The sequence below is a fragment of the Bos indicus x Bos taurus genome, chromosome 3 (genome assembly GCF_003369695.1).
Source record: "Bos indicus x Bos taurus breed Angus x Brahman F1 hybrid chromosome 3, Bos_hybrid_MaternalHap_v2.0, whole genome shotgun sequence".
Lineage (NCBI taxonomy): Eukaryota > Metazoa > Chordata > Mammalia > Artiodactyla > Bovidae > Bos > Bos indicus x Bos taurus.
In genome coordinates, this window is record NC_040078.1 from 12,876,159 (window position 1) to 12,898,665 (window position 22,507).

The 22,507-nt window shown below is 45.5% G+C and overlaps 1 protein-coding gene across 3 annotated transcripts; it reads right to left on the reverse strand.

Annotated features, from left to right (window-relative positions):
- Positions 1 to 3,045: 3,045 nt before the first annotated feature.
- LOC113884678 (T-lymphocyte surface antigen Ly-9-like) lies at positions 3,046 to 22,162 on the reverse strand. Of its 3 annotated transcripts, XR_003508969.1 has the most exons (8): positions 21,951 to 22,162; positions 19,480 to 19,592; positions 15,331 to 15,708; positions 12,316 to 12,612; positions 10,410 to 10,544; positions 10,123 to 10,208; positions 9,379 to 9,851; positions 3,046 to 3,749 (listed from the first exon to the last, which is right to left on the reverse strand). XR_003508969.1 is itself a non-coding variant. In XM_027529494.1 (7 exons), exons 2-7 carry the CDS (start codon positions 19,550 to 19,552, stop codon positions 9,759 to 9,761), a joined length of 1,062 nt encoding a protein of 353 aa, XP_027385295.1. In that variant the 5' UTR covers positions 19,553 to 19,592; positions 21,951 to 22,162; the 3' UTR covers positions 3,375 to 9,758. The 3 variants fall into 3 exon arrangements, 2 of the variants coding, with proteins under 2 accessions (XP_027385295.1, XP_027385311.1); XM_027529494.1 differs by having other exon boundaries at positions 3,375 to 9,851; XM_027529510.1 differs by lacking the exons at positions 19,480 to 19,592; positions 21,951 to 22,162 and adding an exon at positions 19,232 to 19,456 and having other exon boundaries at positions 3,375 to 9,851.
- Positions 22,163 to 22,507: the final 345 nt, after the last annotated feature.

The window sequence follows — 22,507 nt, forward strand, 5'->3', positions numbered from 1 at the left end:
AAATCCCCTGGAGAAGGGAAAGGCTATCCACTCCAGTATTCTGGCCTAGAGAATTCCATGGACTATATAGTCCATGGGGTCGCAAAGTGTTGGACACAAGTGAGCTACTTTCACTTTTCAATCAAGTTTGGCTGTGTGGTTAGAGTTTAAGGAGAAGCTCCTGAGTTAATGTATCTTATTCTCTGGAGAATTCCGAAGTTTAATCATTGTTCCTTACACCCTCCAACATAGGGCTGAGACAGTCATTGCTTCAGGCAGAGGCCAGAACTCCACTGAGGATGCAAATCTCTGTTCATCCTTTGACTTCCAAAATAGGCAAGAGCCATATTTTATTGATAGAACAAAAGAGACTTGTGTGCTCCAAAATCAGACAGTAGACTAAGAAAAGACAGTTCATTTGGCAAGTCACAAACTTAAAAGATGCCAGGTAAGACATCAGAGTGGTTTTATACATATATCTGGAAGTAAGTAAATGTTAAAAACGCATTAAGGATGAACCTATAATTAAAAATTAAAAGGAATGTGGTATGTCATTCCCTAGGGGCTCAACAGAAAGTGAGGAGCAAGTCAGGTGATAGGAACTCCAGATAAGAGGAGCAGGAATGCAAATCAGAAGCAGCATGGGTCCACTTCTTTGATAGGATAGTACTTCCTCCTAGGGATTCATGTTTAGTAAATTGAGCCTCATGTGTTTGGGCAATAAAGGGCTTCTCTAGAAGCACTACAAGGTCCCTTTAGCTTGTGTTCCATGTTGGGGAGGTTCAGATGTTCTCAAGGTTTCTTATAAGGGAGATGAGGTGCTGAGAGGGGCCATAGGCCAGAAAGTGCCTGAGTTCAGAATAAGAAAGGTCAGAGTACAGGGGCCTCACTCCAGAGGAGACTGTGGCAGGAACCAAGGTCATCACCAGTGTTACCCACACTTGCCCCAGACAAGCAGGAGTAGCCACATCTACAGAAAATGCAGCAGAAGTAGAATGAGACCCAGACCAGGGCAAAGTTCCCTGGCAAAGGCCCACAAGGATCAGAGAGAACAGCCAAATAAACTGAGCTCTCTCCCCAACTCCGCAGGCACAGGGAAGCAGTGAGGAACAGTAAGGAGGGTGGTGGCTGACTCTTCCTATTGTGGCAATCAAGCTCTTGGGTTCTCTGGGTGTGACAGCATTTAGGTTGCTGGTTGTTCCTCTCACAGGGCATTTTCATAAGTCCCTTGGATGCCTCTCCTCTCCCATGCTGGGGATCTCACCTACCCTGTCATAGGTGACACTCTCAGGACAGCCACCTATGTCATTCTCTTTGGTTCTTGTGTTGGCTGGTCTGTTTCCATAGGCTCTCTTTATTGGGAACCTATTGCCTCTCCAGATGCCCTTCTTGTCACAGTTCTTTTAAGACCCTACTTCTAGTCGATTAAAAGCATGTTCATTTAGCTCATCAATGTGTTTGCAGTTTCTTTCCAATTAGAAACCGACACCTGAATACTGCAGGCTGTTTCTACAGCATCTCATCCCTTCATTTTCTCAGGTGTAAATCAGACACCTGTCCAGTGCATCCCCAAACTGCAGGGAACACACATCCAGCTCTTAGAATGGTCTCACTGAAGCCTCTGTCACCATGTTGAGGTGAGAGGCAGGTACCCCTCAGATTAAAAGGGGACTTACACAGCACAGCTCTCTCCAAAGCCATTCTCTTCCCCTTTATCTCCAAATCCTAACCTTATGTCTTCAGTTTGGTTGAGAGAGGGTTAAGAATCTCAAATGAGTTTTCAGAACCTTCTTTAAAAATTCTACAGATGAAAAAAGTATATGCCTAAGAAGTTTCATTACACTGTCCAAGCGCTAGAGAGATTGTGAAGGTTCTTTTTTTTTTTTTTTAAACTTTACATAATTGTATTAGTTTTGCCAAATATCAAAATGAATCCGCCACCGGTATACATGTGTTCCCCATCCTGAACCCTCCTCCCTCCTCCCTCCCCATACCATCCCTCTGGGTCGTCCCAGTGCTCTAGCCCCAAGCATCCAGTATCGTGCATCGAACCTGGACTGGCATCTCGTTTCATACATGATATTTTACATGTTTCAATGCCATTCTCCCAAATCTTTTATTTGTTAATATAAATGTATTTTCCCCATTGGTTGGATGGTATCACTGATTCAATGGACATGAACCTGGGCAAACTCCAGGAGATGGTGGGAGACAGGGAAGCCTGGCATGCTGCAGTTAGTCCATGGGGTCATGAAGAGTCAGACATGACTTGGTGACTGAACAACAACAACAAATTTCCCCATATGTTATTTTATTAATTTTTTTTAATATTTATGTATTTGGCTATGCCAGGTCCTGGTTGCAGCATGTGGGCTCTTTAGTTGTGGCATGTGGGATCTAGTTCCCTGAGCAGGGTCAAACCTGGACCCCTTGCATTGGGAGTGCAGAGTCTAAGCAACTAGAGCACCAGGAAAGTCCCATAAAGTTTCTGAAAATGCATGTGGAGGGCAAACATGTGATTTCAGCTGTGTGTGGTGACAGTTGGGGGGTACCACAGATGAAAAAGAGCTGACAGACTGGCTGTCCACACTTCTCTAAACTGAGATTTGGTACTGCTTTCTCATTATATAATTTTGAAAACTATTTCACGTCTCTAAGGCCTCAGTTTCTTTAGCTGTGAAAAGCCCTGTCTTCCCAGTTGACTGCGCAGAACGGCATGATATTGGGTGAGTAACAGTCTCTCCAAATACAATAATAAGCTTTTGTTCCCTCTTGCCCCTTTCCCAGATCCTGGCTGAGTAACAGTCCATCACAACAGGCTGGTGCAATGGTCACCCTGCACCACAGGGCCACAGAGGACCTGAAGATGACTTGGATAATCAAGGGCCCCCCAGGGAGCTGGAGCAGAAGAACCTGGGACCAAGCTCTGAGTCTGCCCCTGAGCCAGCCCCAACTCCAGTCTCACCTGTGTGGTCAGTGACCATGTGGACCAGAAAACTGCCACCTTGGGGAGCTCTGTTTGGGATCAAAAGCATGCCGAGCAAAGTGAGTGTGCCCACACTTAGATTAATTTTATCAATTCATATTTTTCTAGAAAGTATCCATTTAATGAAGATTTAAAATTAAATAGACAGTAATTAAGAACTACATTCTCTTAAGAGTTTCTCTAGTTATTATTGTTGCTTTGCTGTTTTAAATGTGAAATCTTGCTGAAAGGGTAAGTGATAAATTAGGTGACGCTTCCAGCCTTGAGAGCCATGGGATCCCACTAACCAGTTTGTTGGGTGAAAAGCAAAAGCAATTCGGTGGCTCATCTAGTGACAAATGGTGTATTGAGGGAGTATCTTCACCCTCCACATCCTCAACTACAATTTGGAAATGAGAAATAGGATGGGTATTTTAGAGGGATTATTTTTTACTTTTAGAGATTAAATAAAACACTATATATCTGGATCACAGGACAGATACAGCAATTCCCATTGATATCAAGGAAAGTCTTATTCTTACATATGCCCATAACCAAAAAATGTCAATCAGAAGGATGGTTAATAAGAAATGGGGCATAAAGAGAGATGGATGACAGAAGCAAACAAAATGTTCCATCAGGCTGGCAGGAGAATTCCATGCCCTGGGCGCTTAGGTCCTACCATGAAGATGAAGAGCTCAGATGAGAAGGCCTTTGGAATCCACACCAGCAGCATCTGCTCACCTGCCCCAAGTCAGTGCTCCCCAAGTAGTCCAGTGGTACCTCGGCTTCCAGTGTGGCCTATCTTTGGGAAGAGGATGACTTGGTCAGGCTAACAGGAATACCCATCTGAGTTAGCAAGTATACTTCCCACTGTAAATTAATAAATAAACTTTCTTGTTTTGTTTAACCAGGGTCATTTCACATCTATTATCAAGAGTTTGCACCCACAAGGCAAAAGGGTGAAATGGAGATTCTGGGTTTTGGCTCAGGACCTACATGTCAGACTCTGAACCTTGGTGAACACATTGAAGTGCAACTGATCTTTGAATCGTATGGGTTTGAACTGCTAGGTCCATAGGTACACGGTGATTTTCTTCAATAAATGTGTACAACAGTACACATGATCTGTGGTTGCTTGAACCAGTGGATGTGGAACTGTGAATACAGAGGTGTGACTATAAAGTTCTATGGTGAATTTTTGACTGTTCAGGGAGTGGGAGCCCCCTATGTTGCTCAAGAGTCAACTGTAATGACAAACTGTAGGGTTTTGTCATTCATTCATTCCTTAGCTCAATCTATTAGAAACAAAAGGCACATTGAGAAACACTTTGGAAAACACATTCACAGACTTTCTTTGCCATGTACATTCCCATTTGAATTTCATGAAGACTTCATGTAGGCCCAAGGTTTCAGTTCTCAAACCTGATCAAACATCTAATGAGTATTTCAAAATATAAGTGCACTGGGATGACCCAGAGGGATGGGATGGGGAGGGAGGTGGGAGGGTGTTGGGGAGGGAGGAGGGAGGGGAGGTTCAGGATGAGGGAAAAAATAAAAAATAAAATATAAGTGGTGCCCAGTTTCAGGATACAGTCCAAGCATCTGTTCATTAAAGTTCTCTAGTTGATTTACTGAACATCCTGGGTTGTGAGCAATACATGGGGAGTGTCCATTTGGATAAAAAAATCAGACCAAAATGTTTGCTTTGCCTGAACTATATAGACTGATGTAGACCTGTTAGGGGTTATTTCAATAAAGATCCTGAAGCCGTAAATCAATAAAATAGAAGTGGAAATAAGCATAAGTTCGTTAGCTGGTTTAGATGATAAAGTTCTTGTTGGCATATATGCAGCTTTATCTATCTGAAGCGTTTCTTATCATGTCACTTCACTGTTCAAAAATTTTAATAGATAATTTTTTTAGTTAGTGTTGTAAAGAAACTAATGATATAGAAAAGGAGACAGACCACAGAAGTTAGCTACTGTTAAATTCTTGACATACTAACTGTTGGAACACTTCATCCCCACATAAACATATTTTTATATATTTATAATGTAGGCTAATACCATGCATATTCCATAACTAATTGACTATTTCATGGGAAACTTTCCATTCAAATATATAAGGATATAATTAACTCTTCTTAGTACACAAATAGTATTCCATCATATGGAGAAAATATACTTTATTTCACCAGTATTTAGTGGTCAAGAGCTTCAGAATCCAACTCCAAGATTCCAGTTCCAGCTCTGCCATCTACTAGTTATGTGACTTGAGTAAATTCATTGATTTACCAGTGTAGCCATTTCCTGGGAATAATAATGGTATTTGCATTACAGGATGGCAGTTTATATTTTGAGGCCTCAATATGTACTATCTACAGCCCAGAATAACTAACTTACCCTGTTACACTAGCTATGGAGAAAAATAGCACATGGAGAAGGGAGGAGGTCACCAGAAAGAGTTTGCAGTTTTATATAGGGAGGTCAGTGTAGGTCTTACTGAGAAGTTTGCATCTATAAAAAGACTTGAAGGAGGTCAGGGAATGAGACATCGATACCTAGAAGGAGAGAATTCTAGAGAGGAAGGAGCATGCATGGAGTATTGAAGGACTGGCAGGAAGCCCAGTATCTGTTAGTGGATTAAGGAAGGAGAGGTGTGAGGGAGAGGAGGCCAGCTGATACAAAATCTTCCAGATAAAGTGGAAGTTTTGAGCAACAAGGAATGTGATGCAACTTAGGTTTTGAAAAGATTCATCTGGATGACATTATGAAAATAGACATTAAAGGATTAAGGATAAAAGTGGGAGACTCTGAGGCCACTATAATAATCCAAGTGAGAAATGATGATGAAATTGGACCAGGGAGGTGATAAGAGGCATTTTGTTATAAACATATTTTTTCATATAGATATACAAAAATAAGTATTCAACTATATATAGAATGTGGAGCTATCAGTATTTTCTGAGAGTGAAAAAGAAATGAAAATGAAGAAAAAAGAAGGAAGTCAAGGATGACACCCAAGTTTTATGGCCAGAACAAAGGGAAGGACTGAGGTGACATTTGGAGGGATAGGAAACTGTAGGAAGCATGTTTGGGGAGTCTGAGTTTAACCATGTCAAGATGGAGATGTCTGTTATACATGCAAGCAGAAATGTCAAGTAAACAGTTGGATATTCACACTGGAGTTCAGGGGACAGATTACGTCTCTAAGTCCTTTTTACCAGATAAGGTCATATAGTCACAAGATTACTGCATGGCCAGAGCATCAAACAGAAATGAGTGTAGACAGTGAAGCGAGGTGGTCTGGGTATGAACCTTGGTTATTCCAAAATTTAGAGGTTGGAAAGATACTGATAAAGAAAACTACAGAGCAACCACCCAGTAAGTAGAAAATAGCAAAGTGAAAACAATATTTCCAGGAAATATATATCCACTGTGGCTGAGAACTTATGGGAAATGAGGATTGAGAATTGACCACTAAATTTAACAATGTGGAGTTCCCTGGTGACTGGAAAAAAAGCAGACTCAATGGAGACATAGGGTCATTGCATAACAAGAAAGAATTCAAGAGAGAAAGAAATTTCTTCAAATAAGGTCAATATGCTCATGAAAACATGTTCAGCATGAATCATTTGAGAAATGTAATTCAGAACCACAATGAGATACCACTTCATCAGCACTGGGATGGATACAATCTAAAAATAACAAGAGTTGGCCATAAAGCGGAGAAATTCTCACACACTGCTAGTGGAACTGCAAAAATGGTGGTGGAAGATGGGGATGAAAGAAGTGGAGAATGGAGTACAGGAAGATTTATGAGGGATAGCACAGTGGAATTTGGTAACTGATTGGGTGTCCAGAATGACAGAGAAAGGAATCAAAATGAGTGAAATTATTATCGCCTATATAACTGATCGTGCCTATAAGTGATCATGCCTATATAACTTACACTCATGAGAACTTCTGTAAAATACTTAGTATCTCTGGATTTTAATTTTTCATTTGTACATTGGAGATTTCAGCATCACACAGTTCTTGAATGAAATTATGAATAATAATGGAAAGGGAAGCTGACTTGAGAACAGAGATGCTGAAATCCACAACACACCTTGTATAAGAGGAAGGAACTCCCATAAGACCCAAGAAGAAGCAGCTCTGCTTCAAATGTCTCCTCTGAACCAGAGCACAGGGCCTGTTATTGCATGTCTCCCACCCACATCTCCCACTCCATTGTCCTCTTAAGGAACAACTCCCCTTTTACCCACCAACTGCTCCACTCATCATCAGGATGAACTCATTCAAGTTGAGGCACTTGAGTCAGAACCAGGAAACTTGGAAGAGGAACAAATGGAAGATACTCTTTTCTGAATACTCTAGGATTCCAAGAACTTCATTGACCATGTGGCAAAGGAAAAGATACAAATGCTGGAGTTACCTAGGTTTGAATTTAACAATTTGCTCTGCTACCAACTATTTTGGGATATTAGTTGCTTGTCCTACAAAATAGGAATAGTAATTGCAACCCCATGGACTGTAGCCTACCAGGCTCCTCCATCCATGGGATTTTCCAGGCAAGAATACTGGAGTGGGTTGCCATTTCCTTCTCTAGGGGATCTTCCTGACACAGAGATTGAACCCAGATCTCCCACATTGTAGGCAGACACTTTACCATCTGAGCCACTAGGGAAGTCCAGGAATAAATAGTAATATCTACTCTAAAAGAGTCATATCAATGTATGGCAAAACCAATACAATATTGTAAAGTAATTAGCCTCCAAAAAAATAATAAATAAATAAAAATTTAAAAATAAGAGAGTTCTTATAAGAAGAAATAATATTTATAAAATTCATGGGACAAAAGCTGGTTCAATATAGGCTTGGAATGTTGAGTTCCCTTCTTTTTTCTTTTTTGTCTTATGCTTTGGGAATCGAGGTGGGTGGGAGGGGGGGTCAATGGATGGTCACATCTCACACTGCTTCTGGACTGATGGCACTGATATCAGCCATGACCGGTCACCTAGGATTCCAGTGAGAGAAGTCATCTTTTTCCCTCTCAGCCTGCTGTTCAGCCTGACAATAAACAGGCTGGAAACAGCCTTATTAAGGAAACTCTGCTTCTTCCTCATCCAGCAGGATCCTAGCATTGCTTCTTATTGCTCAAGATTTTAGTTCAGAACTTTTCTTTCTGAGGTCAGAAATGAAGAAGCTGAGATTGCTAAGCTGGGTGGGAAACCAAGAGATTCAAGAATGCAGGCCAGAAGACAAAAGGATCATAGTACCAGAGTGAGTTCATCTCCAACTCAAGAGCTGGAATGGAAGGCAGGAGACAGAGGCTTTGAGGAGAGGACGACCCCCAGGAAGAGTAGAAGATCCCATACAATACAGTGCAGGTGACATCAGGTCCTCAAGCAATCCTGATTAGGCAGGATTGTTGGGGTTCATCACGTCCATCTTTGCTTCCTTGTGGACTTACTACCAGAAACACCTTCGGTAGATGCTGTGCTCTGAGATCAATCTGCTGAGTTCCTGTGGTAGTTGAGAGGAAGAATAGCTCAGACAATTCACAAAGAGAGATGCTTGTCTCTTTGGCACTGGCCTCCTAAAGCCATGACACCCTCCTGAGGGAGCTCTAGGTGATGCAGGCAGGGAAAACTGATGACCAACCCAAGTCAAACTATGGCAGCCAAATTGGGTATGTCAATTGTGTCCAAAAAAGTTAGATGTGGGAGAGACCATTTCCAAATCTTTGGGTACATGTAGACCATGTGGCCTGGAAGGGGGTCTAGGATTGGGTGGAATGCTAGGATTCCAACAGGCAGGGACAGGAGTAAGGGGCAGGGAGGGAGCCATCATTTCAGGCAGAAGTATGTGAGTGACCAAACAGGAGGCTGACTAGGATCTGAGGCCAGCAGGTTGTGGGGGATGAGGGTCAGCAGAAGAGGCAGGAGAGGGCTGGTTCACACCTTCTCACAAGCTTCACTTCTCACAGCAGGTTCATTAGAGAACGTGTGTGTGTATTGGGGAGGGGGTAACACACTGCACTTCCATTCTAATGACTGCCACACTAGACAGGAATGCCCTGAAGCTGCTTTTCTAAGGACTCAAATCCCAACCTAGGTGCTTGAAGGGCCAGAAACTGTACACATTCTACCCACTCCACAGGAGGTGGATTTGAGGTCCACGAGCTGAAGCTGAGGTTAGTTAGTACTAGTGATCAGGAACAAGGGCTGGACCACTGTATAAAGTGCACTGGCTATCCCCCCATCACACATACCAACAAATAGATACACACACAAGTACATTGCCCGACATACAACTTTTGCCCTACATAAGGGGCAAAGGAAACCTCAGGCCAGTCTTTTATAAGCTCCCACCTACCCATGCTGCCTCCACAGACGCCCAACTCAGCACCCAGCACCAAAGCCTAACCTTGTCCTCTGTAGTCTGGTCAACTGTCTCCACGCCTGGGCTTGAGTGCTGAGAAAGATACACATCAACCGCACAGCAGAGGCTGTGGGGATTATCATGTGCAGGAAGGTCCTCTTTGAGAAGTTTCAGGAGAAGAGGGGCTAGGCGCTGGGTCAGTGATGGAAGAAGAGCTCTCATCCTGCAGGGTGAGGATCTTGAGTGGGAAGACAGCTGGGGAAGTCGACACAGGTTGTGAGAAGGCCACATGCGCACAGGGACTTAAGGGCGGGAGGGTCACGGGGCAGCTGGAGCTGGACCAGAGCTGGGAGACGCAGATGTCTTCAGGAATCAAGCGCCGAGTGGAGGTGTCCTAGTAGTTCCGATTCTTCTGCTTTCTCCAATTAAAGTATCTTCATGGCCTCCCTTTCTGGCTTGCAGACCTCACTGTAGACAGTACTAGACGCCTTTTCTTCTAAATGTTGTTTATCAACACCCTAGGAATTGAAGTCAGAGAGTTTCTAAAAAAGATGAGAGAGGTCCTAGAGTGACCCAGAAGGAAGCTGTGCTGTTGACAAGAAATGCATGTGAATTCCCCCAAAGTGGCCAGCACTACACTGGCCCCAAGTTTTAAATTTTCTTAGTAAATACCACTGACGATCTTGAAAGAGTCAGAGACAGATGGGCCAGGAACAGCAGATGACTGGGTTGACAGACCCAGGAGATAGACCCACTAGATCCCAGACTGGGCTCAGCTCCCATTCTCACCTTGTGTGCGGCAGACTCCTGCTGGCTCAGCTCCGCATAGTGGAGGCCACCATCATTGTCCCTCTGATCCTCCTGAACTTCTACACCTGTGTCATACACAGAGTGGAGCTTGAACCTCAGCCTTGAAAGCATATAATTTCCCCCATGGCAATGAACCCAAAGCCAAGCCCACACCCACCTTCCCCTTCTGCATTGATATTCCTTGAGCAGCAAAATGCAGGAGGAAGGCAACCAAGGGTTCAGGGCAGGAGGGGGGACCTGGGGCAAGAAGTAGAAATGCAACCTGCCTCTTCCAGTCGTCATCTTCCTCTTCTTCACACAGGTCTTCCAAAGGAACAGTCCAATTACGCAGATCAACAGGATAATCACGACAGTCCCTATGATGCCTGACAGGGTCTTATCATCATTGTTTCCAGGTGAATCTGTTTTCCTCACACAGAAAGAATAAAGAAAGTTAATGCAAACAGAACTTGAGACACCCGTTGCTGAGGAAAGATACAGAAGAACAAGTGGAGAGGTCTGAAGCTAAAGAGGAAGGGGAAAGGCAGTATCATTAACTCAAGGTCCTGAGCTTCTGCTTGATGCCAGGGACACTGAGATAAACAATACAGGTCACCCTGGGGGAGATGGAGAAAATACCAAAGTCTTCCAGCTAGAGAGACAGCAGTGCAGTATAAGTTAACACCTTGTACACTGGTCTTCATGGAGGGCCTCCCAGAGGAGGTGATGCATAAACTTCACCTCTGAGGGAGGAGTAGGAGTTTACCAGAAATTCAGGCTGGGCACAGCTTTCCAGAAAGGAGACATAGCTATGTCAAATCTGTAGCCCTGAGGGTTGCAATCATTCCCGATCAGCAGGCAGGAGAGGGACAAGACAAGGACAAGCAGGGTGACGATGATCAGAGAGAAGAGAGCCTCTATCCAGAGGGTCTTATGGGTCATGCTGAGTGTTGAACTTTATCTGAGACTCCAGAATGGAACAAAGGGAAAGGTATCATGAGATTTTAAGTGATGCTGACATATCAGCTCCCACCAGCAGCTCATGGGGGATGGGTTAGAGGGGCTAGACTGCACACAGGATACCAGGTCATTTATTCACTCAGTGAAATACTGAGTGTGAATAGTGCCAGAAGCTTTGTTTGGCATAAGAATTCAAAGGAAAACAAGACATGTCCTTTGCCCTTAAGGTGTTCCAAGCTATGGAAAAGACAAACCCATCAATAGCATTGCTATTCAGTGTGGGGTGGCCATGGACTGTGCCTTAAAGCAGATGATGCCTGAGGCAAGATGGTTACAGCAGCTGCAGTGCCTGTGCAACATGAGATTGAGGCATCTTTTGTTCAAACTTGATTCATAACAGAACTATAACCAAGTGCAGGACATTGGTTATATGCCTGTGACCTGAGGGAAATCCTTCAATAGGAATAAGCAAGGAACTCTTGATTTGGGAGGTTTGATGTGGAAACAGCATTTCCAGAGGCTCAGAAGCTTGCAACTTCAGGACACATTCAGGGAAGCCAAGCAAACAATTCAGTGTGAAGTGTGTGAGGTAAGGAACATGGGCAGAGGAGCTTTGCAGCCCTGAATTCTGCAGGGAATCCCTGGGTCAGACTCCTACAGATGATATAGACCAATCACAAAATCCAGTTGTTTTTCAAAAGACTACAGTGGATGACACACTATGGATAATGGATGAGGTAGGAGAAGGGCTAGAAAGCTATTGCCCTGGGCCAGACCTGACACTGCCCTGCAGCATCTGGGAGGGAAGGAGTGTGCAGAGGGCAACAGGCAGGCAGGTGCAGGCAGCAGGGAGCATGGGTCAGGGGAGGGGTGAGCCCTCAGGGACATACATCTCTAGGGAATGCTTTTGCTGCTGCAGCCCCAGCTCTCTTGGCCTCCCCCACACCACACCTGCTCTACCTCCAGGGCCAGCTGGAACTGAGAATTGCTCATCTGGAGGTGAACTGACTTGATTTGCATCAAAAACAAATTCCTTTTTTCTTGGGGAAAAAGAGGGGGTAGAGAGGCAGGCATGGACTTGAGAGACAGTTAATGCAGACATGAGCTGACTATACCTCCCAGGCTCCTGAAAGGGGTGACCTGGTAGGAAGGTGGTGCTAATAACATGGTGGGGAGAAAAGCCCAGAGCCCCTAGTTCTCAGAGTGCCTCTCCCTTCTGACAGGTGCACTCACCAGAGACACAGACTTCTCCAAGGCCTAAGGTGGCAGTTTTCTGGTCCACCTGGTTGCTGACCATACAGGTCAAGCTGCCACTGGGCTGGCTCACAGGCAGGCACAGAGTCAGGTTCCAGGACTTGGAGGGTAGTTCTGATGTCACTCTCTGCTCCAGCTCCCTGGGAAGGTCCTTGATCTCCCAGGTCACCTTCAGGTCCTTTGTATCCCCTGGGGCTGTGCACTCCAGAGTGGCATTGCACCAGCCTGGTGTGAAGGATGCTGACTTGACAAGGATCTTAGGAACGGGTACAGTTTCTGGGAAAGGAGGGACAAAAGAAAGGAGCTCACATGATTGGAGAACATTCCAGTCTGTGCATTCTCATCCATTATCTAACTGAAACCCTGGCATTCTCCCTTTAATGATAGTGAATGCATTATATAGATAAACAGAATTTGCCCAGTACTTAATACATAGCAAATGACAATAAAGAGGGGAGCCACTGAATTAAGCCATATGTGATTTCACTAGATTGTGTGCATGTTGAGGAAGCGTTAAACATCTCCAACAAGAAAATAAAGCCTGATCCCACCTTCCCAAGACCAATTATTTCTAAGAAAATGGGGCTCCTTCTAGACATGGAGGACGTCTCAGACAGAAGGGCTAATCACAGATCAGGAACTTGGCCTCTTCTTCTGCTCAGATAATGCCTGGGATTTTATAGCCTGTAGAGAAGAAGACGCCTGGTCAGAGCTGGGAGCCCAGAGAAAGGTTCTGTGCTCCGAATAGTGGAGACATGTGTGGGAGACGCGGTGGCAGTGTCAACTACAGATTGGCACTTGCTGTCTCCTTCTACAAGGGTCAAATCATGTGCTGCTGTAGCTGCTGACTGTCACACCCCCCTGGAGGAGTTCAGGGTGGAGAGAAGAGATGAGGCAGTCTGTGCTGGTGTGGGAGAGAGGGGACTGGCAGGACATGTCTTCAGATAGCTCGATATTTTCAGGAGCCTATTTTATGAGCCAAATTCTGGTATCTCATGATATCTAGAAAATCACTAAAATCCTTCTTGGTGGTGACTACTCCTGGTGACTAGAAAAAGCTTCTGGAGACTAGTATAAAACTTCTGGGAAAAAAAATGTTCGTATTGCTTATAGTCCTCCTTCACCAGGGTCACATATACACTGACATTTCCCTCTCACTGGAGCAGTTTCTCAGAGCTATCTGGGGTGCTGTCTCCTAGGCTGCCATCCTCATATTGCTCCAAATAAAAACTTAATTCATAGCTCAAACGTTGTGCATTTTTTTAAGTCTATAGTAGCAACTAGGAGAATCCCAGGGACGGGGGAGTCTCATGGGTTGCCGTCTCTGGGGTTGCACAGAGTTGGACACGACTGAAGCGACTTAGCAGCAGCAGCAGCAACTAGGAATCGTAAGTCTGAGTCTGGTTAGAACATGCCACTGAACTTGAGAAGTGACACACTGATAAGTGTGACACTGATAAGTGTCACAGGGGGACCTAAAGCAGCAATAGTCACTCTCTCACAGCAGATATTTTCTTATGAAGGCAGGGACTTTCGGGAAAGAAAGTGTTGGCTAAGTGAGGCTCTCTGGAAGTGCTCCCGTGTAACCATTCTCCTACATCTACCCCAGGCTTCTAGAGCTGGATTGCTGGAGTCTTTGTGAGTGAGGCTGGCCTTGGACTGGCACTGAGTTAAAGGGGAAGAGGCACTGACTACACATGAATTTCTGGATTATGGTAGGTGAATCAGTTCAGTTCAGTCGCTCAGTCGTGTCCGACTCTTTGCGACCCCATGAATCAAAGCATGCCAGGCCTCCCTGTCCATCACCAACTCCCAGAGTTCACCTCCTGGAGTTCACTCAGACTCATGTCCATTGAGTCAGTGATGCCATCTAGTCATCTCATCCTTTGTCGTCCCCTTCTCCTCCTGACCCCAATCTCTCCCAGCATGAGTCTTTTCCAATGAGTCAACTCTTTGCATGAGGTGGCCAAAGTATTGGAGTTTCAGCTTCAGCATCAGTCCTTCCAAAGAACACCCAGGGCTGATCTCCTTTAGAATGGACTGGTTGGATCTCCTTGCAGTCCAAGGGACTCTCAAGAGTCTTCTCCAACACCACAGTTCAAAAGCATCAATTCTTCGGTGCTCAGCCTTCTTCACAGTCCAACTCTCACATCCATACATGACCACTGGAAAAACCATAGCCTTGACTAGATGGACCTTTGTTGGCAAAGTAATATCTCTGCTGGTAGGTGAATAATGGGCCCCAATACTTCCATGTCCAATCCTCAGAACCTATGACTATGATAGGTTACAGGGCAAAATGGAATTAAGGTAAAAGAATTAAGGTGCTAATCAGCTGGCTTCAAAATAAGGAGATTGTTCTGATTACCTGGTTGGGACCAATGCAATCACAGGGGTCCTTAGAAATGGAAGAAAGAAGAGTAAGGGGGTCAAAGGTGTTAGAATGTAAGAAGAATTGGTCCCACTATTGCCAGCTTTGAAGGTAGAGGAAGGTGGTCATAGCCAAGTGACGCAAGCAACCACTAGAAGTGGGAAATACAAGTAAATGAGTTTTCTTCTGGGACCTCTATAGAGGAACACAGTCCTGCCAACAACTCAACTTCGGCCCAGTGAGACCTATGTCTGACTTCTGACCTAGAGCCTAGTAAGATAGAAGATTTGTGCTGTGCTCAGGCTCCAAATGAAAGCAGCATTATAGCAGCAACAGATAAGCAATACACACATTAAATAAACCTAGACATATAAAGAACAACAATTCCTATGGCAATATAATTTCCCCAAATTTCCATTCTCCTCTCCCTAAATTCTAAAGTGGTTTTATCCCTGGAGTGAATCTCAACTCCTCTCACCATTTGCAGTAAACCCACTTACCCTAATTCAAGGGAGAAAATAGTCTGAACGCTGATGTCTGGAAGGGATCCTGAAAAATGGGGCCTAGCTGACACTCCTAGCTCAAAAGAAGGAGGGAAGCCATGGTGAGGAGGTGTCGCTTACCATAGACAGTGAGGAGGAAAACCTGGTTTAATTCTATTCCTCTAGTGAAGCTGGCTCGAGCCCGGTACTGCCCACTGTCCTCTAGGGTCAGGTTATCAATCCTCAGGAACAGGATGTTAGGCACATGGACCCTGTGCTGGTACTTGTCCTGGAGGCTGACCCAGGTTGGGGTGTCTGCCCCACGGTGGACTCGCAGCATGACGCTGTAGTTTAACTCAGGGCCAAAGCCCCATGAGACCTCCTCTGGGTCAGCTTTTTGATTCTTGGTCACATGAAACAACACAGAACCTCCTCGGATCCTCTGCAGGGTAACAGGTCCAGAATCCTGAACTCCAGGACCAGGTGCTGCAGAATTCTCGACCCCAGTGCAGCAGACACCTAAGGCACAGGTAGGACACAGGAACCACAATTTTTTTTTTCAGTAACAATAAATGAGAAAACTACATAACCTACATTTTAAATGAAATTCATCCAATATACTCCCTTGATTCTTAGGAGGCAGCCTAGTAAAGTGGATTTAAGCAATTTTAGAATTAAATCCTGGTTCTAGGGAATTGTTACCTTGAGGAGGTAACTTAAATTTTCTAATTTGGAGTTTCCCCACCTACCTCATAAATTGAATGGGATCATGGAGCTTCCCTGATAGCTCAGTTGGTAAAGAATCTGCCTGCAACGCAGGAGACCTGGGTTCGATCCCTGGGTTGGGAAGATCCCCTGGAGAAGGGAAAGGCTCCCCATTCCAGTATTCTGGTCTGGAGAATTCCATAGACTGTATAGTCCATGGGGTCACAAAGAGTCAGACACAACTGAGTGATTTCCACTTTCACCTTCATGTATCAAAAAAACCTAGCAGATTTTCTGTCAATACCAAATGCATAACTGTAGGATTAGCTTCTTAATTGTTGTCCCCTTGTGTTCACATCCTTTTGTAATGCCCTCCCCTGGTGAGTGGGATACATCTAGTGATTGGCTTCCAAGGAATAGACTAGAGCAGACATGATGGATGTCACTCAGTGATACTAGGTTATACAAGACTGTGACTTCCCTCTTGCTTACACACACATCCTCTCTTTCACACTCTCTCTCTCTTGCTCACTCTGAGGAATCCAGCTGCCATGTTGTCAGCTGCCTAAAGAGGGGCCCACATGACAAGAAACTGAGGGAGCCTCTGGCCAATATCTAGAGAGGAACTGGGACCCTCAGCCCAACAGCCACAGGAACTGCTTCCCAGCAGCAATCTCTTGAGAGATCTTGGAATCATAGCTTGCCCAGTGGACCATGGGCTGATGCAGCCCCAGCCCCAGCTAAGACTCTAACTTCAGTCTGGGAGACCTTGAGTCAGAGGACCTAGCTGATCCAACCCTAAGCCCTGACCCACAGAAACTGTGAGACTGAGATTATACCCAGTGGTGTTTAAGGTACTACGTTTTGTGGCGATTTGTTACACAGCAATAGATACCTAACACAAATATGAAGACTGCTATCCTTCCTGCTCTTTCCAGGCAGTGCAGTAGTCAGGAAACTACAGGCTGTGCTGTGTAACAGTTACAATACCTCAGGGTCTTCAAATAGGGGGAGTCTATAGTCCCCACCACAGGTCCCATGAGAAAGTGAGGGAGAGGCCCTGTCATTCATGGAGGAAACTCCAGCTTCTTGTAGCTGCACCCATGGAACTCACAGCATCTTCATAGGCTCCCAGCCCCACAGCAGGAGGGGAGAGAGGAGAATCACACAGGGGTTTCACTGAAACTGTCCACAAGTAGCGTGCTCTCTGCTCATGTTTTTCAACCAGCACTCGTGACAAGTCCCTGGCTACCTGCAAAGGACTAGAATATGAGGGGGAGAGCAAGTGATCATTTAAAGAGCTCTACTGTCCCTGCCACCAAGACAACACTTCCCAATCAGTCCCTGCCAGGCCACAGTGGGCCTTCCTCAGGCACTTTCCTGGAGAGCTGTGACCAGTGGGCACATTTGCTGCAGGGCCACCACCTCCTGAGCCCACCTTCCCTCTTCAGACATAGGCCCAAGGGACCTGATATCCTCTACCCTTTCTGGGGATGAAGTAGGACAGAACAGGATGAGGGAAAGTCCCTTACCCTGAAAAGATGATCAATCTGCTTCTTCCAGCAGGTCAGGATGCACCTGCTGGTCTAAGTTCCTCTCTAGATGTTGGCCAGAGGCTCCCTCAGTTTCTTGTCAGCCTTCCACAGTTCCAGTCCTCTTTCCAATTCAATAAATTCTCACCATTTCAGACCTGTCTCCCTCTGGCTATACTTATTCTCATTTCTGGCTCTCACTGGAAGCAGAGAATAACTCATGACAGTGTTCATATGCCTAAGGATTTCAGATATTTCTTTGTATTCATTTACTCAGTCATCTTCTCCAGGTCAGGACTTAGGGGACATCTATCCAGGGCTCCCCCACCCCGGCACAGAGCAGGAGACTCCCCAGGGGGTGAACCTGTCCTGGGTCACACAGGGCAGAGCCACACCTGGCACCGGGGCTGCCCACTCCCAGCCCAGGGCTTCTCCCCTGCAGGAGCTCCCACCAGCTCTCCACCTGTCCCTGACCTCCCCAGGAGCTCCCCTTCCAGCACTACTGTCTGATCACCAGGGTCTGAGAAGCTCCTGAAGGCTCATCCTCCAACTTTCCTGTCCTGAGAAAGGGGAGGCAAGTACTTAGAGGGGTTTAGCAGGGCAGGGACTTCTGGCCAGCTGAGGGTTAACCAGCAGCCTGTCCAAACTCCATACTTGCTGGAAAAACAGGAACCAGAGAGAGAGGAAGCTCAGCCCTGAGAGGCAGGGAGAATCTACCCGGGGCAGATGGTGAGCTGAGCTATGAGGAAGGCAGAAGAAGACTTGGAAAGAGAAGGAAGGGAGTGAGAGATGTGATCTCCAAAAGATCTAATCCTGAAGAAGAAAATAAAGCCAGTTAGAGTGTGGTTACAAACAAGATAGAGTTTATTTAAATAATATAAAATTTAATAGTTGTGAATCAATTTACAATTTTGTCCATTTTCCCTCTCTTTCTTTTATGTAATCTTCCAACCACAGAGCCTATGGAGAAAACTCTAAATAACATAACTTATTTTCAAGTTAAATAAAATTGAAGGGAAGAGAATAGAAGCTCTATATTTTACTGTTACCTTATAAAGTTACATTACTGAAAAGGAGGTAAGGTTTTACAAAGCTCATTCTTAATTCAAGACATCTGTTTATAAAGTCTATAATTCATTAAATTTCATACAGTTCCTGAAAGTTCATTTAGTGGCTGGAATACTGAAAAATAATTTTTTTTAAACTTTAATTAAAAATAAAAGCTTAAACAATTAAAGCTTTCCAACTTTCTCCAGAATTCATAATTCCTTGGGCATTAGTGTTTACTCATTAATTTTTAATTTTCTCACACATAATCAGATAGTCCCCAGGAAGTCACGTATATAATTTGGGTTTTGTCCAGTCTGTAGCTCACTTTTCACTTAACTCTGCATAGTTTTCTATGTCTCTTTCCCTTCTTTCCTCCTCTAGTTCACTCACTTAAGAGCCCACATTACCAGTCTACTCTTCCCTTAGTTTCGTCATATTCTTACAACAGGTGGTATACAGAAACCCTTAAATTTGAGAGGCTGCTGTTCCTTTTACAAAAGCAGAATTTCATTTCATTGTATTTAACATCCTGCATCTTGCCTAAGAAATCAAGACTACAGTTGCTTTCTCCATCTCAGACACAGGGTTCTAGTCAACCTCCTCCTCCACAGGGCAGCTGCACAGACTGTCAGGTTCCCTCTGAGTTGTTCCCCAGCCCGTCCAAGGCAAAGAGCCAGCTTCTTAGCCTCTTCCCCTCTCTGCAGGCAGCTCCTGGTTCACCCAGCTTCACATTTCTGCTGCAGAGACAGACTTACCTTCCTAGAAATGTTTTCCTTAATGTAGTGAAGGCTGCCTGAGCTCAGGTGTCTCAGACTCACCACAACAAGAAGATTATTTTGTTCTTCTTTTCACCCCAGGTCTCTAAACCAAAGGCTCTGCATTTGCTAAATAATGGCAGAGATGTTTTGTCTTTTTGTTCACCAAGGACATAGGACATGGAAAGAGCACCCTGCCTCCCTGCTCCCCCCAGAGGCCCTCCCTCCCAGGAGCCCGGATCACTCACTGAGGAGGAAGCTGGTGAATCCTAGGAGCCTGGAGGCCCCGCAGAGGCGGGGGTCTTCTGAGCAGGGCCCCATCACAGGCTGCCTGCCAGCCTGTGAGGCCGCAGAGAAGCATCTAGGAAGAGAAGAAAGAGAGGAGGAGTGTCATTCAAAGGACACTCCTGTTTTCTCCACCCTTAGGGCGGGGCTAACATGTTTTAGTTCATGGGATTGCAAAGAGTCGGACATGACTGAGCGAATGAACTGAACTGAACTGAACATGTTCTAAATGGATAGCCCACCAGCCTGTACTAAACCACTTGGAGGTTTCCTATTAATTTCACCAGCACCTACATTAAGACCTCAGCAAACAGTTGCAGAGTAAATGTATAAACAACTCCACTGTATTGCAGATACCCCAACCCTGTGATCATATCACTCTGATAAACTCTGGAAAAAAATTTCCCAACATATCAGCCACTGTCCCATTCCACTATGCGGCCTCAAGCAAGTCACCTGAGTCCACTCTGTGCTTTCGGAAACTGCTCTGCTGCATCTCAGACAAGAGAATATCCAATACTGCTCTATTTCCTCCAACCCCATCTAGTTAGGGGGGAATGAATCCTTTGGTCAGAAACTTCTGTAAGGAGTTAAAATCCAGGCAACTCGCCCTCTGGTCACTGTAGGGGTGATGAGGAGAGCAAGCCTCATATTTTTCCTCTACTCTTGGAAGTACTGTGAGGACTGTGTGGATCTGCTCCAGGGCTGGGGAGGGAGGAGGAGCCTAGAGAAACAGCAATGCAATTACAGGCCAGGGTCACTGGGAGAGAGCCAGACAACAAATATTCCAACATTCCATGCTGGCAGAACACCAGGGACTTTTTCAAAATCCAGATATCTAAGGTCAATTCAACATGTCAGCCAGCTAGCCTGTGTAGCTGGAAAGCTGAATCTTTATCAACACCCCCAACTTGTCTAGGTCTTACTACAAATTTCAAATTTATAGATTTATGAAAGACAGATATCATTACAATTATCCTCCTGTTTGGCACATGTGGAAACAGGATCCAATGAATTTAGTGAATAAACCGAAGGTTGGAAAGTCAACACGTAGTATAGCGCGGCCTGGGACCAGGTCCCTGCACTTTCAGTCCACTGGCCTTTAGAGACCCAAGTCCGTCTCAGTGCAATGAATCTCATACACAAGATGGTTTCAGCCCTTGAGAAGTCACATGATGGGGGAGGGAGAACTAGCCTGGCCCAGGGCAGAACCTCACCTTCCTTACATCATTCCAGGCAGGAAAACTAAGACGCATGGCTGCATCTCAGCAGCCTCTGAGATCAAGGCAGCCCTTGACCAATCACTGTTACCTCCGCTTGCACTCAGTGCGTCACAAACAGCCCAACCCAAACCTGCAAAGGCTGGTCTGAGAAACCGCAGTTGGTCAGTCTCCCAGGTCTGGCCCTCATTGTCTGTGACCTGCAGGCTAGTGGACCCTGCCCTTCTTCCCTGGGCAGTGAACGCTGTCCTCCTAGGGTGCCTCATGGTCCAGATTTCACAAGGTCTTTTCATCTCTGTAGGGAAAGACCAAACTAGCCAAGATGGAAGTTATCAGGCTGTCTTGCCACACAGCCTTTTGCCCCATATTTTGTAAATACATGATTATGTAACAGTTGAGATCACTTATAGTGCTGTGCATGCACATCACAATGTACCTGCTTGGCCACAGCCCACTTTTGTTCCGTAAGCTTATGCTATGTCCACTGGATCAACCATGAGAGGAAAGACTATAGTGTGTCTGCTGCTATGGCTGCTATGCCAGTCAAGAGAGAATAAATGTGTCTACAGTTCCTATGACTCTTTGAGTTTTCTTGCAGCTTCCCCACTCATGCTTTGCCTACCCTGGGTTCAGCGAACAGTGAGATACAGAGAAACAGTCTCAACATCCTTTCTATCAGTCACACCAAGTACATTAACCTTTTAAACCTGAAGAAGCCCCACCCACCCCCCGGTGGAGAGGTTGCTCTCACCCTGCGCTTGCGCCCAGCTCCTGGGAGGGCTGCCATCCAACCTGTTTGTCCATGACTCTCACCCCAGCCACAACATTCAGCTTCTTTTTGCTGGGCTTCCTTTACCTCTAAGATTCCCTAGTGATTCTTGGCTGGACTGGTTGCCAGCATCTCTCTTCTGTCCAGGAGGAGAGGACAGACCACGGTACCCAGAACAACCATCTTCCCACAACAGGCATTTGGACCACATTAATCTACCTCACAGGGAAGAGGTGGGCTCCTCAGATTTATGTGCCCCTGAGAACATGCCCACAGGATTTTGAAACCCACAGAGGGAAGGAGAGTCCCAGTATATGCAGATAACTGGGAAAAACATTCCCATTTTAGGGGTCAAACCTCATCCTTTACTGGCCTAAGAACTCCATCAGCCTCCCGCCTGCACACCTGCCCACTCCATGGAGTAAGACCCTTCCCTCCCACTTACTGTCAAATGCCTCCTGATCATTCCGGATGCAGCTTGGATGGTGTCCTGGGAGTCTCCCCATCCTGCCCAAGATGAAATTAGGTCTTCTTGCCACTGGGCTCCCACAGCAGTTCAGCAGGACATTGGTACTTGTGATATAACCAGGCAACACTTGTTCTTGCTCTTTCCTTGAGATACAGAATGCAGTTCCTGTGAACAGAGGTGGCAAGGAGATCCCACCCTCAGTCTGGTGCCAATGATGAATCAGCAGCTGAGAGTGGGTGCCCTATTTATTGACTCACCCTGATCCCAGCCCTCCTGTGAGGACCTGGGGGTCATATGTGCTCTTGAACAAGACAGGCAGCTTTCAGCTAAGCAGCCCATGGCACCTGTGACAGGTTTCCAGTAAGCAAATATTTACTAAGCACACCTGTGTCTCTCAGCACTGCCACAGTCTTCTTTCTGTCCACGTCACCATCTGCTGAAGTCCCTGGAACCTGAGACAGCTTTACAGGCAGCATGACCTCACCCAGCATCTTCCTTCTGACAGACACTTGGCCCCCGAGGACTCTGGGTGC

Excerpts from the sequence above, each read along its gene's own strand:
- LOC113884678 (XM_027529494.1), bottom strand. The coding sequence starts at position 19,552 with ATGGGGCCCTGCTCAGAAGACCCCCGCCTCTGCGGGGCCTCCAGGCTC. Across the intron at positions 12,613-15,330 it reads TTTCCTCCTCACTGTCTATG|AAACTGTACCCGTTCCTAAG; the intron begins GTAAGCGACACC and ends CTCCTTTCCCAG. Across the intron at positions 10,209-10,409 it reads GAAGATGACGACTGGAAGAG|GTGTAGAAGTTCAGGAGGAT; the intron begins GCAGGTTGCATT and ends TGTATGACACAG.